The sequence below is a fragment of the Semicossyphus pulcher genome, unplaced genomic scaffold (assembly GCF_022749685.1).
Source record: "Semicossyphus pulcher isolate SPU_LCO1_2020_fin unplaced genomic scaffold, fSemPul1.0.p SCAF_4, whole genome shotgun sequence".
Taxonomy (NCBI): Eukaryota; Metazoa; Chordata; class Actinopteri; order Labriformes; family Labridae; genus Semicossyphus; species Semicossyphus pulcher.
In genome coordinates, this window is record NW_027211715.1 from 29,778,561 (window position 1) to 29,804,640 (window position 26,080).

A 26,080-nucleotide genomic window follows, 5' to 3' on the forward strand; every position below is an offset into this window, starting at 1 on the left:
AGGCTGAAACATATCGAGGTCTGCTTTCTCTTTCCTCATACTAGTCCTGCTAAAATCTTATTATTCTTTATCATGAAACAATACAGTAAAAATAAAGATAAGAACATATCTGTCAATCTAAAAAACTCAACTCAACTTTATTTATTTATATAGCACCTTTCATACATATAAGCATGCAACCCAAAGTGCTTCACAAAGGAACAAACAGACAGCATAATAGAACAGATATTGACAACATCAAATACAATTCTAAAAGACTAAAACAAGGACGGAGGAAGTAATAGAAATAATTTGAAAAAATGGGAATACAAAATAACTCCGAATTAAAAGACAGATTAAAAAGAAAGGTCTTTAATTTCCTTTTAAAAATAGGGACAGAGATTGCCGCTTTGATATCTAGAGGCAGTGAGATTCATGGTTTAGGAGCATAAACAGAAAGCTCTCTCGCCGTTGCTTGTCTGGGACACGTAAGGAACACTTAAAAGAGAAGCATTCGAGGACCTCAGTGATCTGGCTGGAACATAAAATCTGGCTGGAACATAAAAAAAGGCATATTTACCTGTTTCCAGTATGCCCTGATCAGGCTGAAGACAAAGCCTCGGTCCATGACTGACAGCAAGTCGTTGAGGAAGAAGGCCAGACTAGTGTTCAGTCTCTCCACCAACTCTAGGTCCTGATTGGAAGAGACATTGTATGAGGTCAATGAAACAACCAAAAAAGGATGATATGGGACATCCCTTAATGACCTTAAACATATCTTTATACATTATGGAAGATAAATACTAAACAAAGTTCAGAGCAAATTGTTAAATACAGTGCAATGCTAAATTCCTATAATGCAATTAGTCTCTAAACCCTCATTGAACCACTGAACACATCATGAGGCTGTTACTTACCTTCTGGAAGCGAGACACAATGTCTCCAGCAATGGTGCTGACCAATGCTGTAATGTCATCCATAAAGCGTTCTGGGAATCGGTTCTTCCTGGGTGACTCCAAGCGGTCGGTAAAGTACAGGTGGTGGATAATGCTCTTCACCTACGGTAAAGGTGTTGGGAAAGAATACAAGATATTGTCAAGTACTGCACTGTGAATCAGGGTTAGACATGGAGTATCTATATAAGTGAAAGCTGTTATTTTTAGTTGAAAAAAAAATTGTTTGTCTCCTACCATGAGTTCAAAGAAAAACCAGGCCTGCTGTAAAGCGCCCTCCCTAACACTTCCACTGCTCACCACCCACTGGAGGGCCAACTCCTCGTGGAAGAGCTGAATAGATCAGGAAGGTAGAGAAACAGAGAGAAAGAAGTGGAGAGGGAGGGACAGAGTGGGAGAGGCAACAACGCCAGGCGGAGAGAATGTGAGGCACCAGGAGAAGTATCACTGTCCATTTTTAATTACAATCTACCTATTTCAACATGCTGTGAACGATTCAGTAAATATAGTGTTATTCAAGAGTTTATTTACTTAACTGGGCATGTAACATAACAATACAAGTTAAATGGGTTAAGTTAACTGCTTTATGAGAATATATACGGTCCAGGGGAGCTCCGGTGCCCCCAACACTGAAAATTAACTTGATTAAAGACAAAGAGAGGTTTAACTGAAAAATGTTACTTAAAGATGTTACATTAACGGTTAACCATTTAAAACACTCTTACAAAAACATTAAAGGTTATATAAAATAACCTAATACTATTTTTTTACTCTTGTTAATTGATAAAAATATACCATTATCACCATGCTAATAACAGGATTTTATTAAGTAACTTCCTGCTCATGCTATAAATAGCTGAGTTGTACTTAATGTAATTGTTCTAAGTACTATGCATCAATCGCTGTTACTTAGGTGAGTGTTTGTTATGCAAAACCAACATCCAAGACAGTCTTGTTAAAACACTGACTCATCTCAGTCTGGCAAGTCTTCCTTAATCATGCTGATAGATGAAAAAGATGAGCAGGGACAGGAATTTGTTGATATCCAAATTTAGAATCTGATGATCGTGATCTGTACATATTATGCAATGGCCTCGAGAATTGACCGATAAATATTAACAACTGAGGAGAATTTTGAATCCTGGTTGAAGGCTCTGGGGAAAAAGCAGGCAAATAGACCTTTTTTTGAAAAATCTTTCATGGACTCTCCTTCTTTAATATTAAACAGTAATTGCAGGAGCAGACTTCCCAGATATCCAGACAGTGTTGCATGTGTGACGTCCAAGGGCTCTGGTTGTAACTCTTGATTTTCCTCGCTGACAGTCACTTTCCTTTTTAGACTGTTTGCTTCATCTGAGCGTCCAATTTGTTTCTTTCTCTTTGGATTTTCACTTATTTTGGAGTTGTATCTGTGGTCATTGATTTGTTTGTTTCAATGTTCAGCCATAGTAGATTACTGTTTACTCAAAACACTTGCAGAGACCGGAAAAGCAGCCGCTTAGCTCCGCCTACCCTCTCTGGCAGACCAACCACTGCTGGGTGATGGAAAACACATCACTAACTGGGCGCCGCAAACTAATACTGCAAATGCAAATGCTTTCATCAGTGGGCCATAGGCTCAATCACCATGGTTACCTCATTCGGCAATAGATAGTGACTTAACAGACATTTCTTTAAATAAAAATCCTTGAGACTTTAACTTAAGAGCAGTTTAGACCCTGATGGCTACCTATCTCCAAGTACTTGTATTTCCCGTACAGTACCTCTTGTAGGATCATATCAAACCGCCTAGAAGGCAAACTGTGTTGCACAATGCCTGAGTGAAACGTGCACAATGAAAGGAGACTTCCCAGACTACAAACATTCATTTCACATAAAAAAAATCAGTGTCACACTCAGAACAAGAGGCAGATCAATGACATTCAGCATTCGACAAGACTCCACAACCACCAAATACGACATCAACCAATCGAGAGGCACACATCCACAGACAAGACAGGTGAGGAGGCGTGTACAGAGGTGGGCGGGGTTGGCTCCTCCCCCAGTGCAAGTGGCTCTACCTTTTTTGTGGGCAACCGTCCTGTTAAAGTTTGCAAGAAACTGGCGCTCTCAGTGTGCGAAGACATGCGATTGCCACAGCGCTCCATGGCCTATGGGTGGAATGAATGGAACGGTGACAACAAGGTTAGTGGAGGAGCAACGGGAGCGAGGGTGTTGCACCTTTTCCCTCAGCACACAGGGAAAGTGTGTCTGCTGGGTCTCACACACACATGCACACTAAACAGTTTTGTGATCTGTTGCACAGACATGAAGACACAAAAAAATTAGACACAGGACAGGGCCACAACACTTAAAAATGTTGCATCCATAATCTAAAACGGTCACTGTATTTTGAGTGCCTTAAAGGAGGGATGCAAAATGGCAGCATGGCTGGGAGATCAAGTAAATACATGTTTTCAGTTAATGACGCCATTCTGAATCCCTCCTGGTGAATACATTAATTTATAGATGTAAAATGGAATAAGGGAACAACAACCTTGTCTTGTGTTAAAGGTATTATCATTGATAGGCAGACTTACTTAGTGTTCAATGCCATGTTATTCAATTGTTAATCAATGTTGGCACTATTCATTCAATGTTGTAATCTTATTTTATGATGACAATAGGCAGACATATCATCTTGGTTTCTTGATATTAACATAATAACAGATTTGCAAATGAGAAACAAACATAAACACAACAAACATATTTGTGTCGTGACAACTTAAAATGAGGACAAAAAAAGGACATCACATCACATGAAGATCCAAAGTAAAGGTGGCAGACATACACACGCTCACAGGTATACCATGCTCCAGTGACAAAGTGAATGTTATGTAGTGTTAGTAGTGAGTCGTGCAGGGATTCTAGATGAGAGAAGAGACTATGAGGTTAAAGCAGGGAGAGTGAAAAAACAATAAAAAAAACAGATGAAATATAAATGGATTTAAAAAAAGAGTCTACTCTGCTGATGAAGATGATTTCTAACACTACACTTTTTCTCTACTACTCCCACAATCTTCTGCGAATTACACTCACACAACCAGGTCACAGTGTGTCTTTGGGTTTAGCAATAACGGACGACTGCAAACCCAGAATAGCAGGTGAGCTTGACATAGCAAGAAAGAAAGGAAAGCTATATTCAAGAAATTGCTGCAATAAATAACTGCCACTTAAATATTAAGACTGCCTTTTCATGCAAGTATTGAGAAAAAGGGAGGTGTTAGATGTGATAAATGAACAGTGATGACACCTAAGAGTCTAGCATGAAGGATGGGGGTCATGGAGGCGGCCGTGACTCCCATGTTAGGGAACATGGGAGGGATTTAAGGTTTACCAGAATACTGTAATATACTGAAGTTTTGGTCTTTTATGTCTTTGGTGTTACAACAGTTACATTGTGTATTCTTTAATAATCTATATAGTTTGTAGAAACCTAAAAAAGTGACTTAAAACATCGAGAAGTAGCTTAATAATAGGTTGGACGAGCTTAAATCTGAAGGTAGATGAGGTAGAATATGCACTGCCCCAACATTAATCATTCCCTAAGTTACCTTGGCAAAGTACAAAAATAAACCAAAACTCCAAATATCCCAGTATCCCTTCAATGTGAACAGGGTGAGCTGTTTTTGCAGTGAGGCAGAGTGGAGGACGGGGCATTCATAAAACCACCTGCATGGTTTCTGGAGCGGACCCAGGGCTGGATCCCCAGGGGGCACTCTTACAGCCCATGGTGTGCACCCACGAGTTGGAGCGGTCTAAGCCCTAGGCGTGCCAAGGTCAAAGGACACAAGGCAGGCAGGAAGCAAGGGAGTGAGCGAGCAGCACGGGGGAAGGAGGAGGGAAGGAATAATGACAGGTTAAAGAGGTTCAGTGGTCAGGACTGCTGGAAGATGCCAAAGGACCAAACAAAAAGAAAGGTTAGCTGTCAGTAAATTAAAAAGTCCATATCATCACCACAGAGGAGCAAAGCACAAAGGTTCTCTCTCTCCCTCTCTGTCTCTGTGTAAGAAATAACTCCCCCTCCCTCAGAGACAAGAGAAGAAAGGTTTAGTTAAGTATTAGCGGCAAAGGGAACATTCATTAAACAACGGGCTGCATTCACTCACTGCTCAGGAACATTTGGGTTAAATGAAAAAAAAAGTGGGGAAACCATACAAGGCAATTATATGACAACAGATACATTAAAAGAACACAAGAAAACAGTAGAGACTGAGGCTTCTCTCAATGTCTTTGTAATATATACAACTATTATATAGTCTTGACAGCATCTGCTTTCTCATGTGACTGTGAACTAAATGTCTCTCACGCCTTTCACAACCTGCACACACTGTGCATTGTGAGGGCATGCATGTGTAGGAGTGTGTGACAGGTTGCTGTTACAGCGGTTAGAGAGATAAGATGTCCAATCCTGTGTTTACGCATTGGCTATAGTTTGCATGCTGATAAAATAGTCCCCCGGTCACTGAGCACATGGAAGGCCTCTGCACTGATGTGGGTTAAAAACTATAGATTCAGTACGATCACCTTACATGAGCGTGTCAACAATACATCACAAATCAATAAGAGCGGCAGGACTACAGCTTCGTTAAATATTTAACTCTGATATCTGAAGGTCATTACTATTTATGTCTGCCGTCCACATGAGAACCACATGGAACATTTTGTATTTGAGCGCCTTTTTCTGCCCTAACAGAAAAACCAACTGAACTCTAAAAGAACTGAGATAAATAAAATCATAGGCTGCTGTCTGACACTGAGGACACAATTTGAGGACCTTACCTTGCTGCCTATGATGGAGCGAACCTCGTCGTCCGGAGAGGTGGGGGTACCGGAGATGTCAGGATTACTATTGCTAAGGCTACGGGAGCGGTTGAGGTTGAGGCTTGCTGGTCGTACAGCCGAGCGAGCCATGGTGGCATAGTGAACCGAACCTCCCAACCCTCCCGGGCCTGGGAAAACATACAGAGAAAGGAAAGTGGAGTAACTAGAATGTGATGGTGTAACTGCATCTAATAAGCTATTAAAAGGTTCACTGATATGATGGTTGCATGTTAACTCTGCCACCAATGCCCACATGTACATTCCTAGCAACCCCACCTCTAATCAAAAAGACATCTTTCACGAGTGGAACAAAAAGCGAATAGTTAATAAACATATATTTCCCTCAATACTTACAACCAATCTTGTCTTGGCTTTTTTAGCTAATACAAGAAGATTGCAGGAAATACCACACATTAAATACTTAATCCAAAATAAATAAAACATTAAGAATTAAAGGTTATTTTAAAGGGAACAACAATTGCACGCATTGTTAGTACAGTTGCGGGTACCTGTTACGGATGAGTTGGGGTCTGTGTTGGGCAGGCAGAAGACAAAGTAGATGTAGGAGGGGAAAAAGCAAAAGATAAAAAGAAATAAAAGAAGGAAAATTATGGCAGGTAGGTTCGACAATAGAGACCCAGCGAAGGTGAGCGGAGGGTTGAATGAAGTTAACTTAAAAGGAGAAAAAAGAAAAACAGACAAAGAATAAAGAATAATGTGAGCTGGTGAACTGTATTGACATTAAAAATACCTGGGGAAGGTGAGTTGGGGTCGGCACTGGGCAAGCGGAAGACGTAATGGATGTAGGAGGACAGCAGGCCGTTGCGACCATGCATGTCCTGGCTGGTGTCCAAATACTTGTGAAGCCGGTTCACTATGGATGCCATGACCTCGAAGGATGCCTGGCCCAGATTCACTGAACACACACACACACATACACACACACACACACACACAGGTACAGACAGAAGAAAAGTGACATGTGTTACATTACAGACATGAACAAAGAGCAGTTTAAATACACACATTGCTACAGTACTTATTTGCACTGTATGACCCACACTAAATTAGACATAAAAAAAGTGGGGATGGGCATGGATTTTCGAGTATTCTATACGACGTGGGTGTTGGACTATAGCTGTAGCTTATGGATTTTTTTTGCCTAAAGTTCATTAAATATTATTAATTTGGCTATATCAATCACATATTGTTCATTAAACGTGTATACCAATGTCATTTAAAATGTGTAAATAGTAGAAATAAAGAAAAAACATGCCTGGCACAGCAGCGTAATTCATTTCAATTCTCAGTTCCGTGTGTGTGAGTGTGTGTCTGTTTCTGAGTGTATTAGAGAGAGCGTGCATCAGAATGAGCGCGCATGATGGAGAGCTTTATGTCCGTCTCTGGCTGTTTTTGGCCTGTGCAGGACTCAAGCAGGAATCTCTCCGAGGTGAAGCAGGCATGTGTGGAGGCAGCGGCGAGCAAGTCCTCGTCTTCTGGCATCACCAGATAGGTACCAAACCGAAAGCAGTATCATGATGTGAGGAGACGAGGGAAACAATAGCTCGCTGTCTCACAGTCCTCTGTCCCATAAACAACTTCATTTCACTGTGTCAGCAAATACATTGATATTTCCTCATGAGGAAGAGCGCTACTGTGCATCCCTGTGTGAGTAACAAACAGAGACTCAGGTGCTGTGAACTCACAGATGTATGTCAGTGTTACTAATGTGCCCTTTAAATGGCAGAGACAGACTACGTCGGGTGAAAAATAGAGATGTGCGCCATGCCGCTTTGGCCTGGGTGTACTATAGGATCCTATGGCTGAAACGTAGCTTATTAGGGGGCCGCCCTTGAGCATGGGCCCCGGGGCGGCAGCAGCCTCTACCCCCATGGTTGGTCCGCTACAGGCTACATTATGAGTGCACTACACTCTTTTTTCTTTTTGTAGTGAGGTTAACTGGATATCTGATTTCTTTATTTTTTTTAATAAAATATAGAATATTTGAATATGCCATCCCTACAAAATAAACTTTATTCCATAATGACATAATAATTTCAAAATGTAAAAAACTGTTCATATTGACATCTTTTATTTTATAGCTTAGGGCGGAAACAGTTGCAGTGGCGACAAACCAAAACTTGACCAAACATATGCAGCAAATGGCAGCACTGTTGATATGCCCAAATTTCAGCTTTAAACCGTAATTTCTATTCATATTCTCTGTAAAAGAAAAAATACATATAAACTACAACTACAGCTACATTCTACAGCCCGAAGTAGTAAAATTGATACCTTACTACACTAGGGAGATTAACACCTCCAAGCTGGACTCAAATCAATACGTGATCTATGGCTTATCAGTTATGTGTAATAAAACAACATACCTATCTGCCCAGCGATGACCGGCGGCCGCACAACGAGCAGCACCAGCTTGTCAAGCAAAAGGTGAAGAAATCGAACCACTGGCTCCAGCTGGGAAGAGTTAAGAGCCGCAATGCTGGACTTGAGCTCGGCCTCCAGGTTGTTCTCCATGATGCGCATGTCCCCTATCCTGACCGGGAACATGTGCTCATCCAGGGCGTGAACCAAGGCGAAGAACTTATCAAGGTACTGGTCCTGCATAGGGAGAGAGAGGAGAGAATTAATTATTAGTTGGCAAAAGAAATACAAGACAAAACAGGAAAGGGGATAAGAACAGACAGAAAACATGAGATAAGGATGATAAAGATGGATGCAGAGAAGAAGTGAGCCAGCTTAGAGGGAAATAAATCACAGCAATGTTTAAGGTAGAAAAAGTCTAAGTTGAAAAAGCTGGAAGTGGATCAACAAATAAGAGTTAGCTTGAATCCACTGGTCTCAAGTTGGCTCACAAAGTGAAACCACAAAACGAAGGCTACTACAAGAACACGGCAAACTCCAGCAAGTCTAATCCGCGCCAGGAGCAGTGATTTATGAGCACATTAGTCCCAGTTAGGCTCCTAGGGACCACAGTCAAGCCCTCCACACCCACCCAACACAGAGATGGAGTAGACCCCAGTAAATTACTAGCGGGGCAAGGTTCACCCACTAATGAACTGTTGCACGGAGGGAAGGATCAGGTTTCTGAAGTGAAAACAACATGTTTGTTTCTTTTTATTGTAATTTAAATTTTATAGGATAACCTAAGTGTGATGTTTGAAATTATTCTACTGCAACTAATATTACATCAAAACTAAAAAGCAGGAAAGGGTCTATTTTTGCAGCAGCATTTCCCTCTGATCAGATATAGACCGATGACATCAACAGGGACGATGAGACAGAGTTAGGAGGATGAGAGTTTAATTAAAGGTCAAAACACTGTGAGTAATACTACTACACACACTACTGTTACCTGTGTGTGGATGGTTGAAACAGTCACCACTTCCACATTAAATACTCCTCGATGGTTGTCCACCCACTTCATTCCTGGGAGAGGAACCTGTAGTACAATAACAGCCAAGTGAAATGCATTGGCATTTTAAAAATGAACAATAGAGTGGAAGGTTGAGATTCTGAAGCCTTTTAAAAAGCAGCAATATGACAATATGATGGTTTATGTACATTTTTGCTTACTTTTACTTCATACTTTAATTAATTCATACTTTAAAAACACTTGCATTCTGTAAAATAAAGTGTGTCTTACATCTGGTGAGAGAACAGAGTATGATTGTGGTGGTTTTTCCAGAGACACAGGCAGACAGAAGTGTCCTGTCCGCAGACGGCCATTCTGCAGCATGGGGATCCACTACAGACAGAGGGAGAAAAATAGATCAAAAGAGAACACAGAGGGTAATTCTTTAATAGCACTGTGGCTTTTAAAGCTTCAGATGTAGATTGTACATTTGTCTAAAATTGGATGGAGTGTGCTTGTATGGAAGAAAGAATGACCTTAAGTGTGTGTAATACTCTTATGCAAGAGGAAGTCTAAGTTAAAGTGATAACCTTGAAGATTTTCATTTAAATAAATGTCTGTTAAGTCACTATCTATTGCACAACACTGTTGAAAGCCTTTGCATTTGCAGTATTATGGACTGGGTGGCAACTAGGTTGGTCTGCCAGAGAGGGTAGGCGGAGCTAACGCAACAAACACACTTGTGTGTAAAGTGGCTGCTTTTCCAGTCTCAGCAAGTGTTGCAAGTAAACAGTAATCTACTATGGCTGAACAGACAAAGAAAAGATCGATGACTACAGATACAACTTCAACAAGAAGTGAAAATCCAAAGAAAAAGAAACAAACTCGACGCTCAGATGAAGCAAACAGTCTGAAAAGGAAAGCGACCGTCAGTGAGGAAAATCAAGAGTTACAACCGGAGCCAACCGTGGACGTCACACATGCAACGCTGTCTGGATATCTGGGAAGTGTGCTCCCGTAATTAGTGCCATAAGAGCACGAAATTGAGATCTTCAAGATTACTACTTTAACACCAACGCCTGAATGAACATTGCATTAGTGTAAATGCAAATCATCTCATGATCACTGCCTCTAAGGTAACTGTATATGTATCCATGATTGTTTCCTACCGTGTATCCCACAGGGGTCTCCAATGGAGTGTTCTGTTTCTGCTGGCAGCTGACGTGGTAAAAGGTAAAGAGAATGTGGTGGTGGTCTGACAGCGAGGCAGGGAGCTTGATCTTGACCTCATCATGAAAGTCAGGGGATCTGTTGACAACAATTAATATTAATACTCAACGCCAATAGTGTTTTCAAACTTTGCTTATATAACAGTTTGTTTTGTGCATGAAGTATAAAAGGGTTGAACTGCTTTTCTCTACTGACTGCCTGCTCTGGGGTCATTTCCTCCTTAATACTGTTTGCACAAAACAGAACATGTTTTTGAACAGTCAGTCCAAAATATCCGTAGGGTCCTCCCACTGCTTTCCCAAAGGATTCAACCTTTCTGGAAATGACTGAGAATAGTTTTACTGTCTCATTATGAAAGACAGAAGCGAGACAGACTTCTAACATAACAGACAAATTAATTCATGCATTTACAAATATATGTAGATTTATTGTAATCTGAATATTTTCTATTTCTAGCTGAGTCCATTTATAACTTTGAGATCTTTTATGCTCATGACAGAGCAGGGGCTCACAGTGGAAGTCAAGCTGCCGAATAGGAAATTACATAACACATCGTAATTCACTTCAGCTGAATTCTTTAAAGTCCCCCAGGAGGACACTTTGTCTACTGGCTAATGCTCAAAAACAAACAACCCCCAGATACAGCAGGCCCACCAACAAACCTACCAGGGTCGCTTTAGGGATGGAAATGACCAAAAGTGCTTAAAAAAGGTCACACAAGGGGCCTCATTTCTCATGGGAACAAACATTCTGTTATGGAGCAGAAAGAAAAGCCTCAAGGGAGAAAAGCACTAGGACAAACTTCAATTTCAATTTGAGCGTTATTTGGTTTTGTTCACATGTTCCTTAAAGAGCTTTGAAAAGAGACATATTATGCTAATTCTGAATTAAATTCAGACTATAAATGTCCTGTACCTGTAAGCACTTTTAAGGGTTGGATTAAGTCCTGAGCATGATTGTTCTAGTCTCAGTGCTACGTTATTCACAAGTCGATTCATTTAGGCCTTGGAGGTCTGACCCCTGGGTGACCAATGAGAAACCTCTGGATGTCGTGAAAAAAAAAAAAACACCTTATGGTGGTGATAAAATGTATGGGACCCTTCAGCTCTTATTAGAGATGGAAGGAACTTTTGGCAAGGACACCACTTGAAACTAGCAGGAAGGTTGACTCAACCTGTTCTTTAATGAATGCCATCAAAAGAGGTAATGGAAGTGTGAGAGTACATGTATCACTGATGTTAAATTAAAAAGAGAATATCTGTGAATTTAGTTTCAATTAAGCGAAGCAGGTCCGATTTTCAGACCTCACAGTTAACGTGTAATTGCCAAGAGAGGTCATCACAAAGATCAGGGGTTTTCAAAGTGTGTGAAAGTGAGCTTCCCCATAAAGAACATAAAAGCAGCTTCGCAGTCGCTTTCTGCGTCCTCCAGATCGCAATGCGCCACCTGTTTGCCTGACAACACCTAATTTAAGACCAGAAAATGACAACTGCGTCAGGTGGAAAAGCAATGACTGAGGTGAACGATAGGGCCCGGCGTCTATGATGTGCACAAGCACAACACATCGCAGAAGTTAGCTTACCAGATGTTTACAGTTTTTTTTCTGATTTATTTTTTCTCGCACTGCGCCTCCCCTGAAATCCTCTGGCAGAGGCCAGGGAGCTTGCTAAACTACACTTCCTCAATCTAGGACACCAGCCTCCGAGAAATGTAATGAAATGTAGACTGCAGACCCGAAGATTTTTTAGACGATCCACCACAATATTCTTGTCATATTTCCGATTCTGTACCGCTCTGAGCCATTGCCTGCAGCGATCAGTGTCCTTGACTGGAAAACGTTGGTATTTCACTCCAGCGTCTCTTGGCTTGTCTTGTCCTCTTGCTCTCCTTACACTCCGGTACAACGCAGGTGGACACCATGATGCTCTGTTTTTGTTTTGTTTGTAGATATATTTGGTAGAACTCTATGTTTCCCCAACTGTTCTGGTCGAAAGAACGAACAAAACAAACAAGGCAGACTTTTTGCATAGACCTGACTTCCCTCTGTAACCACGCCCTCACTGGGCCGTTCCTTTCAGAGGGAGGGGCGCAATGCACGCTGGGTGTTGTAGGAATGTAGAATGGGCGAAACCACGAGCTGTTTGTACAACTTTCTCCACAGCTGTGGCGCTAATTTCAAATATTACTGCTTCTATCGATTACAGAGAACACCAGCTTTGACTGACAGTGGCTTTTTCCAGGGGTGAATTGCTCCTTTAATAGAGACTATTTCAACCAAAAGACAAAAAAAGCTTACCTGTTATGGTACACTACAGCAGTATAGGCTTCTTTGGCGAAATCTGCACAGCTGGACTTCCCAAATATCACCTGTGGAATAATAGAAAATGTATTTGTATGTATGTATGTATTATTTATTTTTTGTGCATTTACACAGAGCATATTTGCTGCTGTAGAATAATGCAGTGCCCCAATTTTAACAAATGCCACTACACCGCACCAGTGCTTTCATGCCATCATAAAATGGTAAAAGTAATTAGTTGTCAACATAACAACATATAAATTAAAGATGCCTGACAAGACAAGGATAATTATATCTTTCTGTGGTCTCTTAATATGTTATGATTGCGTACCGGCATTGCATTGTTTGGATCCTCTCCATTCATAAATTGCACTTTGACTGTGATGTTGCGGGCCGAGCCTTGACGGTTGGCAAAGTTAAGGCTCTGAGGATTCACATACAGCAGATTCCTACAAGACAGACAAGGAGAAACAAACAGAGAGAACAAGGCACATCATTATTTATGTCATGTATTTCTTCTTCCATTTATAATTTTTACAATATCTCCCTAAGCAGGAGGGTTGTATATAATAACTGTAGCCCTACATCTTGTTTCAGTTCCAAGACCTTCAAAATAAGACACTAAAAAATGCATTAGTGTCATAAATAAGACAATATTAACAATTGTGTTGTAACTTATTCTGGAAAGCAATGAACAGTTAATTGAAGTGAGTAGTTCATGTGTTTGTTGATTCTGTATTTAAGAAAGTCAAGATAACCTTAATTTAACTCATGACCTCATACTCTGACAAAGACCAAGCATTGAAAGTGCTTGACATGTTTCGCTTACATTGTTACGTAAGATTTCAAGAACTGATAAATCTAAGAGGCCAAGGTCCGAACAGGTAAATAATCCTGTATTGGTAAATTTGGGGGGCTTGCAACCTCACCATCATACCCTATATTTTTCAGCACAAACTTAACAGCATCAGAGTTTGAGTGAGGGTCACAAGATAGTAACCACCATGTAAAAGATTTTGATTACATAACAGCAAACTGATTCTGCCTCATAACTTGACAGTAAAAGAATATTAACTTGTCGTAATGATGTAGCATATTTTCTAATAAATTACTAAAAATGGTTGGGAAATTTTACAACTCTTATCATCACGGAAGTAAAAGTGTTCTGTTAAAAATATAAGTTATTTAAGTGTTGGGGAGGGGGAGGAGGACCCACAGTAGGAAGTGCAAATTAACCCGGGATCAGCTGAGAAACCGCAATGACGTAGTCTAGCCTGTGGGGGACTGCCCCATAGAGACCACAGCTGGAACCACAACTGACAAGGAAGCGTGGGAATCTCTCTTGCCTGATGACTAGAATTTCACTCCTTCCCTTCATCTCTTACCCTCCATCTATCATGTCTGTACAATAATAATGGCAGCTTTAAAGTGGGTTGTTGAAGTTGAACTGAAATAGACCCCAGGATGACTTCACTATGGAAAAGCTGAAATACCCATATAAGCACAAATGGATTCACACTGATTGGTCAGTTCTTGTCTATCAAATTTAACTTCAGCACACAGGAATGCTCTGAAAGCAAACTCTGCATTGTAGGTCTCTATTACACTTATAACTGAAACTACAGCTGCACACCATTCCATTTTGATCCCAGAGACGACAGAAAGGGACAAAGTCATTGTTTACTGACTCTAAACATAGACCAGCATTCACTCTCAAACAGGCCAGGTGACAAAGTATTCTCTAGTAATTCGCAAAATTTGACAGTCAGTAGGACAATGCACTGTCAGTGAATTTCCATGAAATCTTTACTCATGGTCCACATTGCCCAAATTCCTTTCATCCTGAACAATTGAATGGGTGTGCATTTAACATCCATAACCCTAGAGACTGTGTTGTGCAGTCATATCTGCCACTTAATAGTGATCTAGCAGCACAGGATAACATCCCATCGGCAACAGAAATTAATATGTATGGGCACTGTTCAAACTCCAGAACAAACTGATCTTTGCACATTTTACTTTGAAACAGTATGGTTAAAAAAACCTTTGAGTAAACCAACAACTGTAGATGTGCTGAATTTAAATAAAGGAGTTAAAGATAAAGGAGAGAAAAAAATCTTTAAATTTGAGAGGCAGTTGGAACGAAACATTTACTTGGATCTACAAATTTCAGATAAGCCGGAGCCCAAAATTCAGTTTCTATCAACACTTCTTGCATAAACCCTTCCTTTGTCTGTTCCTTAGTGCTTAGTAATAATGCCAGAGTCAGCCAGTAAGGTGGAACAATAATGTGTGGATGTGGATTAGAAGTATCACAGGCTATTTTAGCATGGATTTCTTGTCTCTTCTCTGGCTTGTATAGCAAACTAGCTATGAAACTTCGCTATGAACACTATTGTATTTAAATGTGGTGCATAGGATGTTATGGACAAGGACACATTTTACACAGCTTTGACTTACTGGCTCATGCCTAATGCATTCTGGTGCATGAATGCACTGCCAGCACCTGATCAGGAGAACTCAGGTTTCTCAGTATACAGCACTGACTGGGGAATTTATTGCTTTAATTTTCTACATTACTATCGAACTGATCGGACATAGATAAATCCCTGTAGCACAGGATGGGGCACAGGCATCCTCATTATCCAACCATGGAGTAAAAGACTGACAGCAAGTTGTTGGTGCAGTCCTCTCAACCAGCACTACTCAACCATAAAAGGAGGTCAAAGCATAGACTTAAAAATACCAAAACTGATACTGAATTGAATATCTCAAGAATAACTGATAGTATGCAAAATAATAATTTGTATAGCTACAGAAACAGCAGTATTGACTATCAAATTATGAGTCAAGTTAGAATGCACAAAGTTAACATTTTCACAAAGGGGCAGCAGTGTTCATTACGACATTCATATCCCATTATTTCACTGACTGCTGAGGTGGTTCAGCGCCATGTTTGTCATTTGTCCAGAGAAAATTCCAGTGCTACTTTAAAATGGGCACAAATATGGACAGAACATGCCAGCTCCACAGTGAAATGACCCAGCAGCTAATGTTAGGTTCAAACCTGTAACCCTCTTGCTGTTAAGCCAAAGTGCTAACCACTGTGCTGGCATGAAGGATTCTGAATATCATTACCAGCTTTATGATGATCGAGCAAATTTCAGGAACATTCACTCCATCAGTGGCCAATTTTTTCTTTTCTATAGGACCCTTTCTTTCAGCTCTGTTCATATGGAAAAACCTGCTGTTCTTTATTATTACCGAGTTAATCCGTCTCTACAACCGCAAATTACTGGAGAAAGCTCATTAAGATGACTGTGTGGGATTTTAAGGTGCACTGTAACAGCCAGAGTGCTAAAATGTTCCCATTTTAAACCAAGGCTATCTAAATGTAATGGCCCCAATACTTTCTACATTTTTCATAATAGTGTTATAATCTTTTCCTTTGCCCTACAAAATAACTCATCAGCTGACCAATGAAAGTTAACTTTAAGAACATAAGGACAGGTTTAATGTATACATGCATGTATGGACAAGAACCAATTTTAAAGTAACAAGCTCAAACTTTTTCATTTAAATAAATGTTGGTTAAGTCACTATCTATCACTGAATGAGGTAACACAAGTTGAAAGCCTTTGCATTTGCAGTATATCGTATTTTTATAGACTGGGTGTCTGTGGCGACATTTGCGTAAAAAAATCTCAAGCTATAATAGTGACGCGTTTTCCATCACCCAGCAGTGGTTGGTCTGTCAGAGAGGGTAGGTGGAGCAAAGTGGCTGCACTTCTGGTTTCTGTAAGCATTGCAAGTAAACAGTAATCTACTATGGCTGAACAAACAAAGAAAAGATCGATGACTACAGATACAACTTCAATAATAAGTGAAAATCCAAAGAAACAGAAACATATTCAACGCTCAGATGAAGGCAGTTTATAACAGTTTACAAATGAAAGCGAGGAAAATCAAGAGTTAGAACCATGACAAAGGCAGCCAGCTGTAGATGTCTGGTTGAATTGGGAAGAGTCCTCACATAATTACCGATTATCACTAGTGGGAGGCGCTCAAGAACACAAAAATTTAAATCTTCGAGATTCTATCTTTAAGCTTTGATTTGCCAAAAAAAAGCAGTGACTGAAAGGCATAGCAATCGCTTGGTTTGGAAGGCCTTCGTGACACCCTATAACAGCACAAGCTCACTTTAGAGATTGGGCACCACACAGCATGTAGTGCCAAAAGTATAAATATTTATATTCCAATTAAATCCTACACCAAGTCCTTTTACTGATTGGTTCCTCCTCCCTCTCTGGCTGAAAGTGAACATATTTCACCAACATTGCAATCCTGCGTGAAACAACTTACTAAGAATTTCCCATAAAGATTGTTTTTTTACGACAGAACTCAGTGCACGGGACAGATCATTTAAAAGCTGCAAGCTAATCAGTAAACTATATATTCTCTATTTCATGTCCCGTGGCATTGAAAAATATCACACATAGCATGACAAAGTTGAAAAAAAATGACAAGGCTGTGCAATAAAACAGAGATGATGAGTACACACTGTCCAAACTCTCAAACATCATTCATGCCCAGAAGCTCAACCCTGGCACGGATGACGGGCTCGCTCCCCTCCCCACGCAAAGAGAAAAGAAGGAGGGAGAGGGGGGAAAGAGAGCTGGGTGCTAGGCTGATTCAGCAGGGTGCTAAATCAAACCCCAGAGCATTAATTACACACAGCATTATCAATCAGAGCAAAGTGTGTGCAGGGTTATAAGGTTTGAGATTGATCAGACTGACGATCCATCAAAACCCTGTGATGGCCATTGTTGGCTTTCTGCTGATCAGCCAAAGCTCTGCACCACAGATGGAGAACAGGGTAGGGTGTGGTATGGAGAGGGGATTGGGGTTAAATGGGCAGTAGAGAAGGGGGGGACGTATATGTCATTCGCTCACTGCTGTGATTTGTTTGTTTAGGAGAGGGAGGGCTCGAGAGGGATTTGGGAGGAGGTAGGGTACAGAGCTAAAACATAGTAGGGTTTAATGATCAGCTAATCCCCCCCCTCCTCTACTGAGAGGGCAGTATATAACACAGGGCAGCTGGCTGCACTCACATCATTTAAACAGCAAGGAAGACTTGGTTATAGGCAGAGAAAGAGAAGAGAGTGCTGAGTAGAGCACAAAGTACAGGAAAGCAAGAGCAGTGAACATTTTTTTCTAAAATCCAGGAGTGGACAAGAAAGTCATGATGAAGCTGTTTTGCCTGTTGCTGCTGCTAGCTGGATCCATTAATTCTATCCCTCTGGAATCCTCAGGTAGAGCAGAGTACACCACCCATTCCTCTCAGGTCTTTACCACAGAACCAAGCCCAACCGAGGCAAAGTCTCGCTTCGCCATGCTGGATGATGTCCGTCTACTTGCGAACGGCCTCCTTCAGCTCGGACAGAGTTTACGGGAGTTTGTGCACAAGACCAAAGCCCAAATCAACGACATCTTCCAAAAGTTAAACATTTTCGACCGCTCGTTTTACCAGCTCTCAGTGGTCACATCAGAGATCAAGGAGGAAGAGGAGGAGCTGAAAAAGACAACCAATTTCTTGAAGGCCAACAATGAGGAGATCAGGAACCTGTCGCTGGAAATCAACACCAAGATCAACAGCATCCTGCAGGAGCGCACGCAGCTGCAGAGCAAGGTGGGGAGCCTCGAGGAGCGGCTGAAGGGACTGTCGCAAAGCATGGTCCCAGCTGACCAGCTCGGTGAAATCGTAACGCTCAAGGTAAGCAGCTAAAACGCTCTGAAGGAATTCTTCTGCATTTCTCTTTTATGTAAATGTAAAGAAGAAAATAAAAACTGCAGCACAAGTTTCCCTGAAATTGAATCAACAATGGAAACTGCATTTAAAGAACTTGGTAAGATTAATAATCAAACTATATGCCGCTTAACTTCAGAAAGAACAAGGGAGCTAAGTTAAGCTTATGTGGTAACATTTAGCCTCACATGGCCACGGTATTTTTCTGTATTAAAGTTATGATTATTAAATTATGTTTACAACTCACCTGAGAGGTGGGCAAAGACAGTATGTGCAGCATATGGCTCTTGAGAATTGCTCAAATTTATATTGAAAAAAGCAAAGCAACAAAAATCACTTCAACATATTGTTTGTTTACTGCTTTACGTCAATGACTTATAATCTTTATGTTTCTATTTTGTAACTGCTAAAATTGACAATTCTGCTAATTGAAGATAAACATACTGCAACTGCTAATAAATCTATAGATATGAGTGTTCCTTCCATGTGAAAATGTATAGATATAATGGTCCAATAATGTTTTTATTTTGCGTTTTCAGGAGGTGATTGAAGCTCAAGAAAAAACAATCAGCAGTCTGCTTAGCGCTGTGAGGGAGCAGCATGATCAGCTGGACCACCAGAAAATGAAGATTAAAAATCTGGAGGAAAAGGTAGACAACTGTTCAACAAGATGTCACTATCTTTTCTGTTTACAGACCAAATATCTGTTATTTGTGAGAATCTGTTGGGGTCTGCTTTTTGCAGGGCATCAAAATTAACCATCATTGATTCATATGCACTCTCTTGCAGATGAGCTATGACAGCTTCCAAGATACAGTCGATAAGCCAGTGAATTCAGAACCTGCAGCTTCTGACATGTTTGAATATCTGACAGGAAACTCCACTGGCCTGGACACAAATGGTAAAATTATTTCAGATGTAAAATCAGCTAGTCACTATGTTGCCAAAATATGTAATGTTTGAATTCAGAGGTTTGAGTTTTTCTTCACTGTGTTTCAGACCTCCCCACAGACTGCAGTGACTTGTTTAACAAAGGAGAGGCAAACAGTGGAGTCTATGTTATCAAGCCAAACCAATCGGAGCCATTCAACGTATACTGCGAAATGGGTTCAGGTGAGTGAGACAAAAGCAACCTCAATTCAAATTGAGAGCAGCAGAATACCGACACTGTATTCAGTGACATTAAAAAGTTGAAGAATGATCTTTTATGCAAGTTTCAAATCAACAGGCAAGGAACAAAAAAGTTATCATGCTAGATAGTCACTGCAACAGGTTATCCAAAAGGGCAGACAATGCAGAGGATATCCTATTCAAGTTATCTTTGATAAGAAGGCTTCCTGATCCTGACTGAGTAGTTTGTACAACAGTACCTTGACTTGACAGATATTTCTAATCGATTCCATAGATGGAGGTTCAACTGTCATCCAACACAGGGTCGATGGTTCAGTGGATTTTGACCAGACGTGGGACAAGTATGAGAAAGGCTTTGGAGATCTTGAAAGTGAGTGCGCTTGGATGATATTTTTCCTTAATTGTAATAAAAGCACAAGTCTGCTTAGCTGCAAAAAAACAAAACATCTGAAGATATCATAGCACTGGACTGGAGTGGCATTTGAAAGTACTTCCTGCAGGTCTAGTCATAGGAAATAGTAATTGTTACACATCGGCCCTGAACTGCCGAAGTGGCTTCCTGTATTGACTGAGTATACAGCATGTTTTGGCAGTTTTCCCTGCAGCCCTCTCTCGCTCAGACATCCGGTCATAGGTGCAATCATGCCACGTTCTAAAGAAATGCTCCTGCTGGCATGAATTTAAGTCACAACAAGAATCCATGCTTCTGGACAAGGGATTAAGAGTGTTTTTTTGACATTAGAGATATCCTAACATGATTAAAACTGATGTGTTATGCAGAGGACTTCTGGTTGGGCTTAAAGAAGATCCACAGCTTGACACAGCAGGGTGTTTACATCCTGCGTATGGATTTGGAGGACTGGAAGGAGGAGAAGCACTGGGCTGAATACCGCTTCTCGCTGGAGGGTCCCTCCAAGGACTATACCATCCATGTGAGCCACTTCTCTGGTGACCTGGCTGATGCCATGGCCAACAGCACCGGCATGAAATTCTCCACAAAAGACAGAAATAATGATAACCAACGAAACTCCAACTGCGCCCGCAACTACACAGGTAAACAGTTTTACAAGCTGAATCGGCACATAACCATCTCTTTAAGACCAAGTAATGTTTATATAATGTCTCTTGTCCTGACACTTTGGCAGGTGGTTGGTGGTTCAATGCTTGTGGAGAGACCAACGTTAATGGAAGGTATTTGTGGTTGAGGGCAAAAGGACGCTCTATGAGAAGGAAAGGTATTTACTGGAAGCCTGGAACTGGACCCTCATATTCCCTCAAGACGGCCAAGATCACCATACGGCAAGCCCCTGCTACTGAAAGCTTCAACTGAATCCAAAGACTCATACTCTCTCTCACAACACTGCTGGCAGTTCTAACAAACATGCTCTGTCAAATAGTTCCCCCAAAGGGGGAAGAAGGTGACTCAACACACGCATGATATATGTATATGACAACAAATCCTTAGTTTAAATGCTACATTAAGCTCCTAACACAGTTTTGTCAGAGGCCGGTGCTGACCAAGAAAAACAGGCCAAAAAAAGTCACGACTGAGAAAATGCTGAATTTGCAATGATGCAACATTGCAACCATGCCATGCAGGTCGTTAACCTATTGGGTCCGTTCCAGTGGGAACAGTAGGATTGTCATTATGCAACTTCTGCTATCACTTGCAAAATGGACGTATTGATCCACATCAGCAAACTGATTCAGCGCTGGCTACAAAATGGCACAGCACTGCAGGAGAAAGACAGAAAACTGTGAGATTACGAAGCAATTCTGAAACTGTGTTTACTTGGCTAGCTTTTTAGTGAAATGAAATGTATTCGACAGTTTCTATGTCAATTAATCTATCTATAGAATGTGTTCTATCTTTGTGATGTGAATCCGTCGCATGTTTCCCTGGACCTTGGACATTCCAACAGGTTATTACATAAAGCATGCATTATATAAGTCACGGTTCAAGAGAAACATTGAACATCTCAAGAAGTTTCCACACTGATGAATTCTTTCCAGTGAAGGCCTTGTAATTTTTGTCCTAGTATTTTACACAGTTGTATCTCTGGTTGTATGTAAAAAACTAAAATCTGTCTGCAGTCCAACACAGTACAAAAAAAGCTTTGGCAGCGCACTGATGAGAGATTTCTCTTTGTTTGTTTGTTTTTTACTCTGTGAAGTATTTAAACCATATTCATGCATCTATATGATTTATGCTGGTTTTGTTAGAAAAACACAATTTCCTCGTATTTCCTGTGTTATTGAGTCATATTGACTCTTGTTCATTACTTCATTGTAAATGCACTGTACATCTGCCTCGTACTAACACGTCATCCTGACAAGTAATTATGTGCTCTAATAAATCATATTTATGACCTATCTAATATGACTACATCTCTTTATAGTGTGTTGATCTATAACTTTGTATTGAATCAAATCAGACTTGAGAGGTCAAAAACAAAGATACAACTTTAGACTTATATTTGTAAAATGCTATGAAACTCTCGACTTTAAAATAGTCGGTAACAATATCCAGTTCTGCTGCCTCTCTCTGGCGGAACACTGAGGTCTGGCATTTGTTTATTGGTTAATCTACAATCCGAAGCATCCCGGCTATCTGCAGCAGACATGGTCACCTGCATCCAGGCCATGTCAGCAGAAACTGACTGATAAGAACACATCTGTCCAGCTAACCTTGACTTAATAGTAAAAAAATCAGACATTCGGTGAACATTAACGAGGCGTAGTGTCAGATTAACTGGGCAAAGCTTGAGTTATTTCTACACGTTGAAAACGTGACTGAGTGTGTTGTCCTTTAGTGACCCAGAAGATAAGAAAAAAAAGCATTGTTTTTCACTCTCACATGTGTTTTTCTGTACCTGTATGTGGTGTTTGGCACGTAGACGTCCCTCGCAGGGAATTCCAGGATGTCCCTGGTGGGGCGTACCCTGCTGTCTGGGTAAGGTTTAACCTGCAGAAGGTCAGGGGTCAAGCAATAGTGGGGGTTCTCTGGAGCTGGAGAAATGTCCAACTTCAACTGGGCTGTGGTGACAGTGGCAGAGCACAGAATGCAAGAAAGTGAGTGTACAGAGAGAGAAAAAGTAATATATTCATTATAAAAGGTATGGTGCCAATAAGAAATGAGCATCAGGTTACTACTACTACCAGGATTAAGGAATCAAAGATGATACCTGTGATGGGTCTGAGTCTCCTCAGCACTGATGAAGGCCTTCTCATATCAGCTAAGAACTTAAACAAATCCTCATCACTCAGTCTGTCTCCCTCCTAAAACACAAAAGTACAGCGTATAAAACTACAAAGAGAAAGCAGTAGTCTGTACGATAAAGCAGCGGACATATCCTTTGGCGTATGTACTGAGTCTGTGTGTTTGTAGTTTATGTGGTTGTGGAGACCTGTTTAAAGAAGTTGGTGATGGTAAGTGTTGCCGGTCTGAAGCCTGTCAGACTGCATGACTCGTCCCCACTGGTGGTCCTCTCCAGAGAACGCCTTCCCATGATGCTGGAGTTCCTCCGTTCTGACCATGAGCCCTTTCTCTCTGTAAATGGGGGAACAAAAACAGCATGTTAAATTCATCTCCAATCTTTTTTATTGAAAACTTATTCTTTTAGGGGATTCTACAACAGGTTTGAGATTCATCCAATTTTTCTGTCCGTTGGGAAAATACATACAATTCTCAGATCTGCCTAGCAACAAAAAGCCAGCTGCAACAGTCAGCATCAAAGATACTTTTTAAGGTTACAGGTTAGACAAACACAGAAGGTCAAACTCAAGATAACACACAAGGATCAATACGGCTGGATATTTTGCCTTTCTTAATATTTGTTTGAAAGTTGTTTTTAGATAAAGATGCGTGTTAATGTTTTGACATGACCATGAGCCTCAAGTGTGACTGGGGAATCTGGGCTGTGGTCTTTGTCCTCTGATAACTACATGTGAGTAGGCATAGGCATAAAACAACAACTCTGAGGAGTCTGTTAATGACTTCTAACAAATAAACATAATGTATCTTTACAGTCACAACTCAATGGGCTGTGTTATATGAAAAAGTCAGACCTGAGAGGCTCATCTCCAGCTCGGTATCTCTCTCAAGACTGCCAGCGCTGTTCACAATGTTCATCAGGTGGATTGCGGTCCAGGCGAAGGGCATGCGGTAGCGGCCGAGACGTTGGCAGAACTGTTCTGACTGGCTGCGAAGCTTCTCCAACTTCTCTTTATTCTATAACACAAATACAGATTAACTAAAGCTACCAATTTAAAGAAAAAAAACTTGTAAATTATATTAATATAGTCACTAAAACAAGATTTTTCTTCTTCTATTCGGCATCACATAATGTATAAAAAAGAACATACCTGTAAACTTCCAACATTATGTATATACAGTATATTATTGTAATACACCTGAGACAGGACTCATAATGTATTGTGGTCATACCTTGGCAGCGTCTGACTCTTTGAAGACCATGTAGGGCTCAGCACACTCTCCAATATCGCCTTGCTGCAGTACCTTTTCCAGCTGGAGACAAAGTACGTACTTTCAGTCAGCACAGTCACACACAGCAATTAAATGATCATACAGGACAAAGACAATCATATTTAAATTATGGTATAGGCCAACACATAGACAACACATAAGATGAAAACAGAAACAGACCAGGGACTAAATCATCTGCCCCTTTTACATGGTTAAGGCTTTAATGATCTTATCTTCTAGTATTTCTAAAAATAAAAGACGAAATTATATCCTAACTATCTGACCTTGATAACAAGGAAGACATCCTGGGAGGGGTAGGTGATGGAGAATATGGCGGAGCGTGCCAGCGTGGAGATGGCTGCTGTCTGAATGTGTGGACGCAGCATCCCCTTCGTCTGCTCGGAGTTTAGGTCGAAGAAAAAGTTCTCTGAAATCTAAGAGACAAATCCAGACAGAGACACAGTTAAGGATAACGTTAATGTTGAATTGATAGCTATGCCTGCAACATGACAACAATTAGCATTTAATCATAATCCTTTGGTTTTCTTTCCATAATGGCTGACAAACATAACAACATTTCAGTGACAGATGACCCGCTTGTAAAATAATGGAGGTCCTGTGCTGAGCAGTTTACTGTAAATATGAGACATCTGCTTATCAAGGTAACTGCTACCCTCTAGTGTTTGTCAGCTAAAGGGGAAAAACAGCAGAGGAGGGTCTTCTTCAGATAAATACATAGTTCCAGTGATTTACTTGCATTCCTACAAGCATAACAGGACCACAACATAAAATTTTATCGTCCACTCATCAAATTCGTTTTGGCCTCCCAACAATTTTAATGGTTTGCAGAAGTGACCCAACAACTCAGGGCTGAAGAAAGGATAACAGCTTACCTTTTTCTTTTCCTTGACATCGTATAAGGCCAAACTAGCAAATATGGGTTCAATTTCGATCTCGAACCTTCAAGGGGAGAGAAAAGGAGCGGGTCAGCAGAAAGCAGCAGTTAAATAAAAGAGCTAAAAGGCTTTTTTTTTTCTGAAAAAGGCTGTCCACCACTTACTTCAAGGACAAGCACTTGACGAGTAGCCTCTGGCCAAAGTGTTCTTTAGGTACTTCAGGCACACAGTGGCGCTCAATGGGCTCCTCCTACGCATTCACATAGAAGTTCACAAACAGAAATTTGTTAAAACTCAAAATGAATGTGAATTTCTTCTAATATATTCATCACAAAAGAAACTACTGACTTTGTGGGGCTTACTTTAACACAAAAATGTAGTTAATTTACTATAAATTACAAAATGTACACTGCAAATGTAAAAGTGACTTGGATAGAAAGGTTCAGCCAACAGGGTAAACTCTACCTCATCAAGGGCGGGGTGCAGAGCAAAGACTTCGCGGTGGCGGTTGGCCTTGCGCTGCTCTTCGTTGTGCCTGTCAATCTCTTCATTGGGGGCACGGTCGAGGAGGTGAGGGAGGAGGGCGTCAGGGAGGGAGTTTTTCAAGTCAAAGATGCTGCAGGCCCAGCTGCCGCGTGGGGTGTCATCTATAGACATCGACCGTCGCTTCAGATCATCCTACAAGTCAGAAACCACAAGAAAGATTTGAGTCACAGGCACACAAACTTGTTAACTTTTGTATCCAAATATAAATGATAATCCAAACATCACCAATCTGAATCTGCAGCAGAATGTGAATAATTGAATACCTGGTCATCCTGGTAGCTGCTGTTGTCTGGCATCTCATCAGCCTCAAACACTTGTTTTGGAAGGCCTTTCTGACGCTCCTTCTGCTTGTCCAAAGTGTTTGGGTTAAAGCCTGTGCCAAGCTTGTGGTATCTGATAGAGCAAATAGTCATGTAAGACATTGTTATTAGCCTAATACTAACAATAACTAATAATAATAATAATAACACTAAACATAGTCATAATATTTAATAGAAATAATAATACAAAAGAGTCAC

The 26,080-nt window shown here is 40.7% G+C and overlaps 2 protein-coding genes across 5 annotated transcripts in view; one reads left to right on the forward strand and one right to left on the reverse strand.

Annotated features, from left to right (window-relative positions):
• The window catches only part of dock7 (dedicator of cytokinesis 7), a 47,635-nt gene that overhangs the window by 15,706 nt on the left and 5,849 nt on the right, over positions 1-26,080 (reverse strand). For all 4 annotated transcript variants that reach the window (XM_069680055.1, XM_069680054.1, XM_069680053.1 and 1 more), the window contains exons 5-26: positions 25,826-25,955; positions 25,482-25,694; positions 25,181-25,266; positions 25,014-25,080; positions 24,405-24,554; positions 24,082-24,162; positions 23,703-23,865; positions 23,042-23,184; positions 22,820-22,913; positions 22,508-22,670; positions 13,029-13,146; positions 12,695-12,765; positions 10,338-10,476; positions 9,460-9,561; positions 9,169-9,255; positions 8,183-8,414; positions 6,547-6,711; positions 5,754-5,923; positions 2,993-3,082; positions 1,170-1,265; positions 897-1,037; positions 560-673 (exon numbers count right to left, since the gene is read on the reverse strand). In XM_069680055.1, the coding sequence (XP_069536156.1) occupies positions 560-673; positions 897-1,037; positions 1,170-1,265; positions 2,993-3,082; positions 5,754-5,923; positions 6,547-6,711; positions 8,183-8,414; positions 9,169-9,255; positions 9,460-9,561; positions 10,338-10,476; positions 12,695-12,765; positions 13,029-13,146; positions 22,508-22,670; positions 22,820-22,913; positions 23,042-23,184; positions 23,703-23,865; positions 24,082-24,162; positions 24,405-24,554; positions 25,014-25,080; positions 25,181-25,266; positions 25,482-25,694; positions 25,826-25,955 (2,815 nt within the window). The remainder of the gene's footprint in view (positions 1-559; positions 674-896; positions 1,038-1,169; positions 1,266-2,992; positions 3,083-5,753; positions 5,924-6,546; positions 6,712-8,182; positions 8,415-9,168; positions 9,256-9,459; positions 9,562-10,337; positions 10,477-12,694; positions 12,766-13,028; positions 13,147-22,507; positions 22,671-22,819; positions 22,914-23,041; positions 23,185-23,702; positions 23,866-24,081; positions 24,163-24,404; positions 24,555-25,013; positions 25,081-25,180; positions 25,267-25,481; positions 25,695-25,825; positions 25,956-26,080) is intronic.
• On the forward strand, positions 17,940-21,996 carry angptl3 (angiopoietin-like 3). The gene is made up of 7 exons (XM_069680375.1): positions 17,940-18,470; positions 19,043-19,153; positions 19,293-19,404; positions 19,503-19,616; positions 19,909-20,004; positions 20,415-20,687; positions 20,780-21,996. Exons 1-7 carry the CDS (start codon positions 17,940-17,942, stop codon positions 20,962-20,964), a joined length of 1,422 nt encoding a protein of 473 aa, XP_069536476.1. The 3' UTR covers positions 20,965-21,996.

What these genes read in the sequence shown, in the direction of transcription:
- angptl3 (XM_069680375.1), top strand. Translation starts at nt 17,940, where the DNA reads ATGATGAAGCTGTTTTGCCTGTTGCTGCTGCTAGCTGGATCCATTAAT. An exon ending in ATACTGCGAAATGGGTTCAG is followed by an intron (nt 19,617 to 19,908) that starts GTGAGTGAGACA and finishes TCGATTCCATAG; the next exon opens with ATGGAGGTTCAACTGTCATC. An exon ending in AGGCTTTGGAGATCTTGAAA is followed by an intron (nt 20,005 to 20,414) that starts GTGAGTGCGCTT and finishes TGTGTTATGCAG; the next exon opens with AGGACTTCTGGTTGGGCTTA.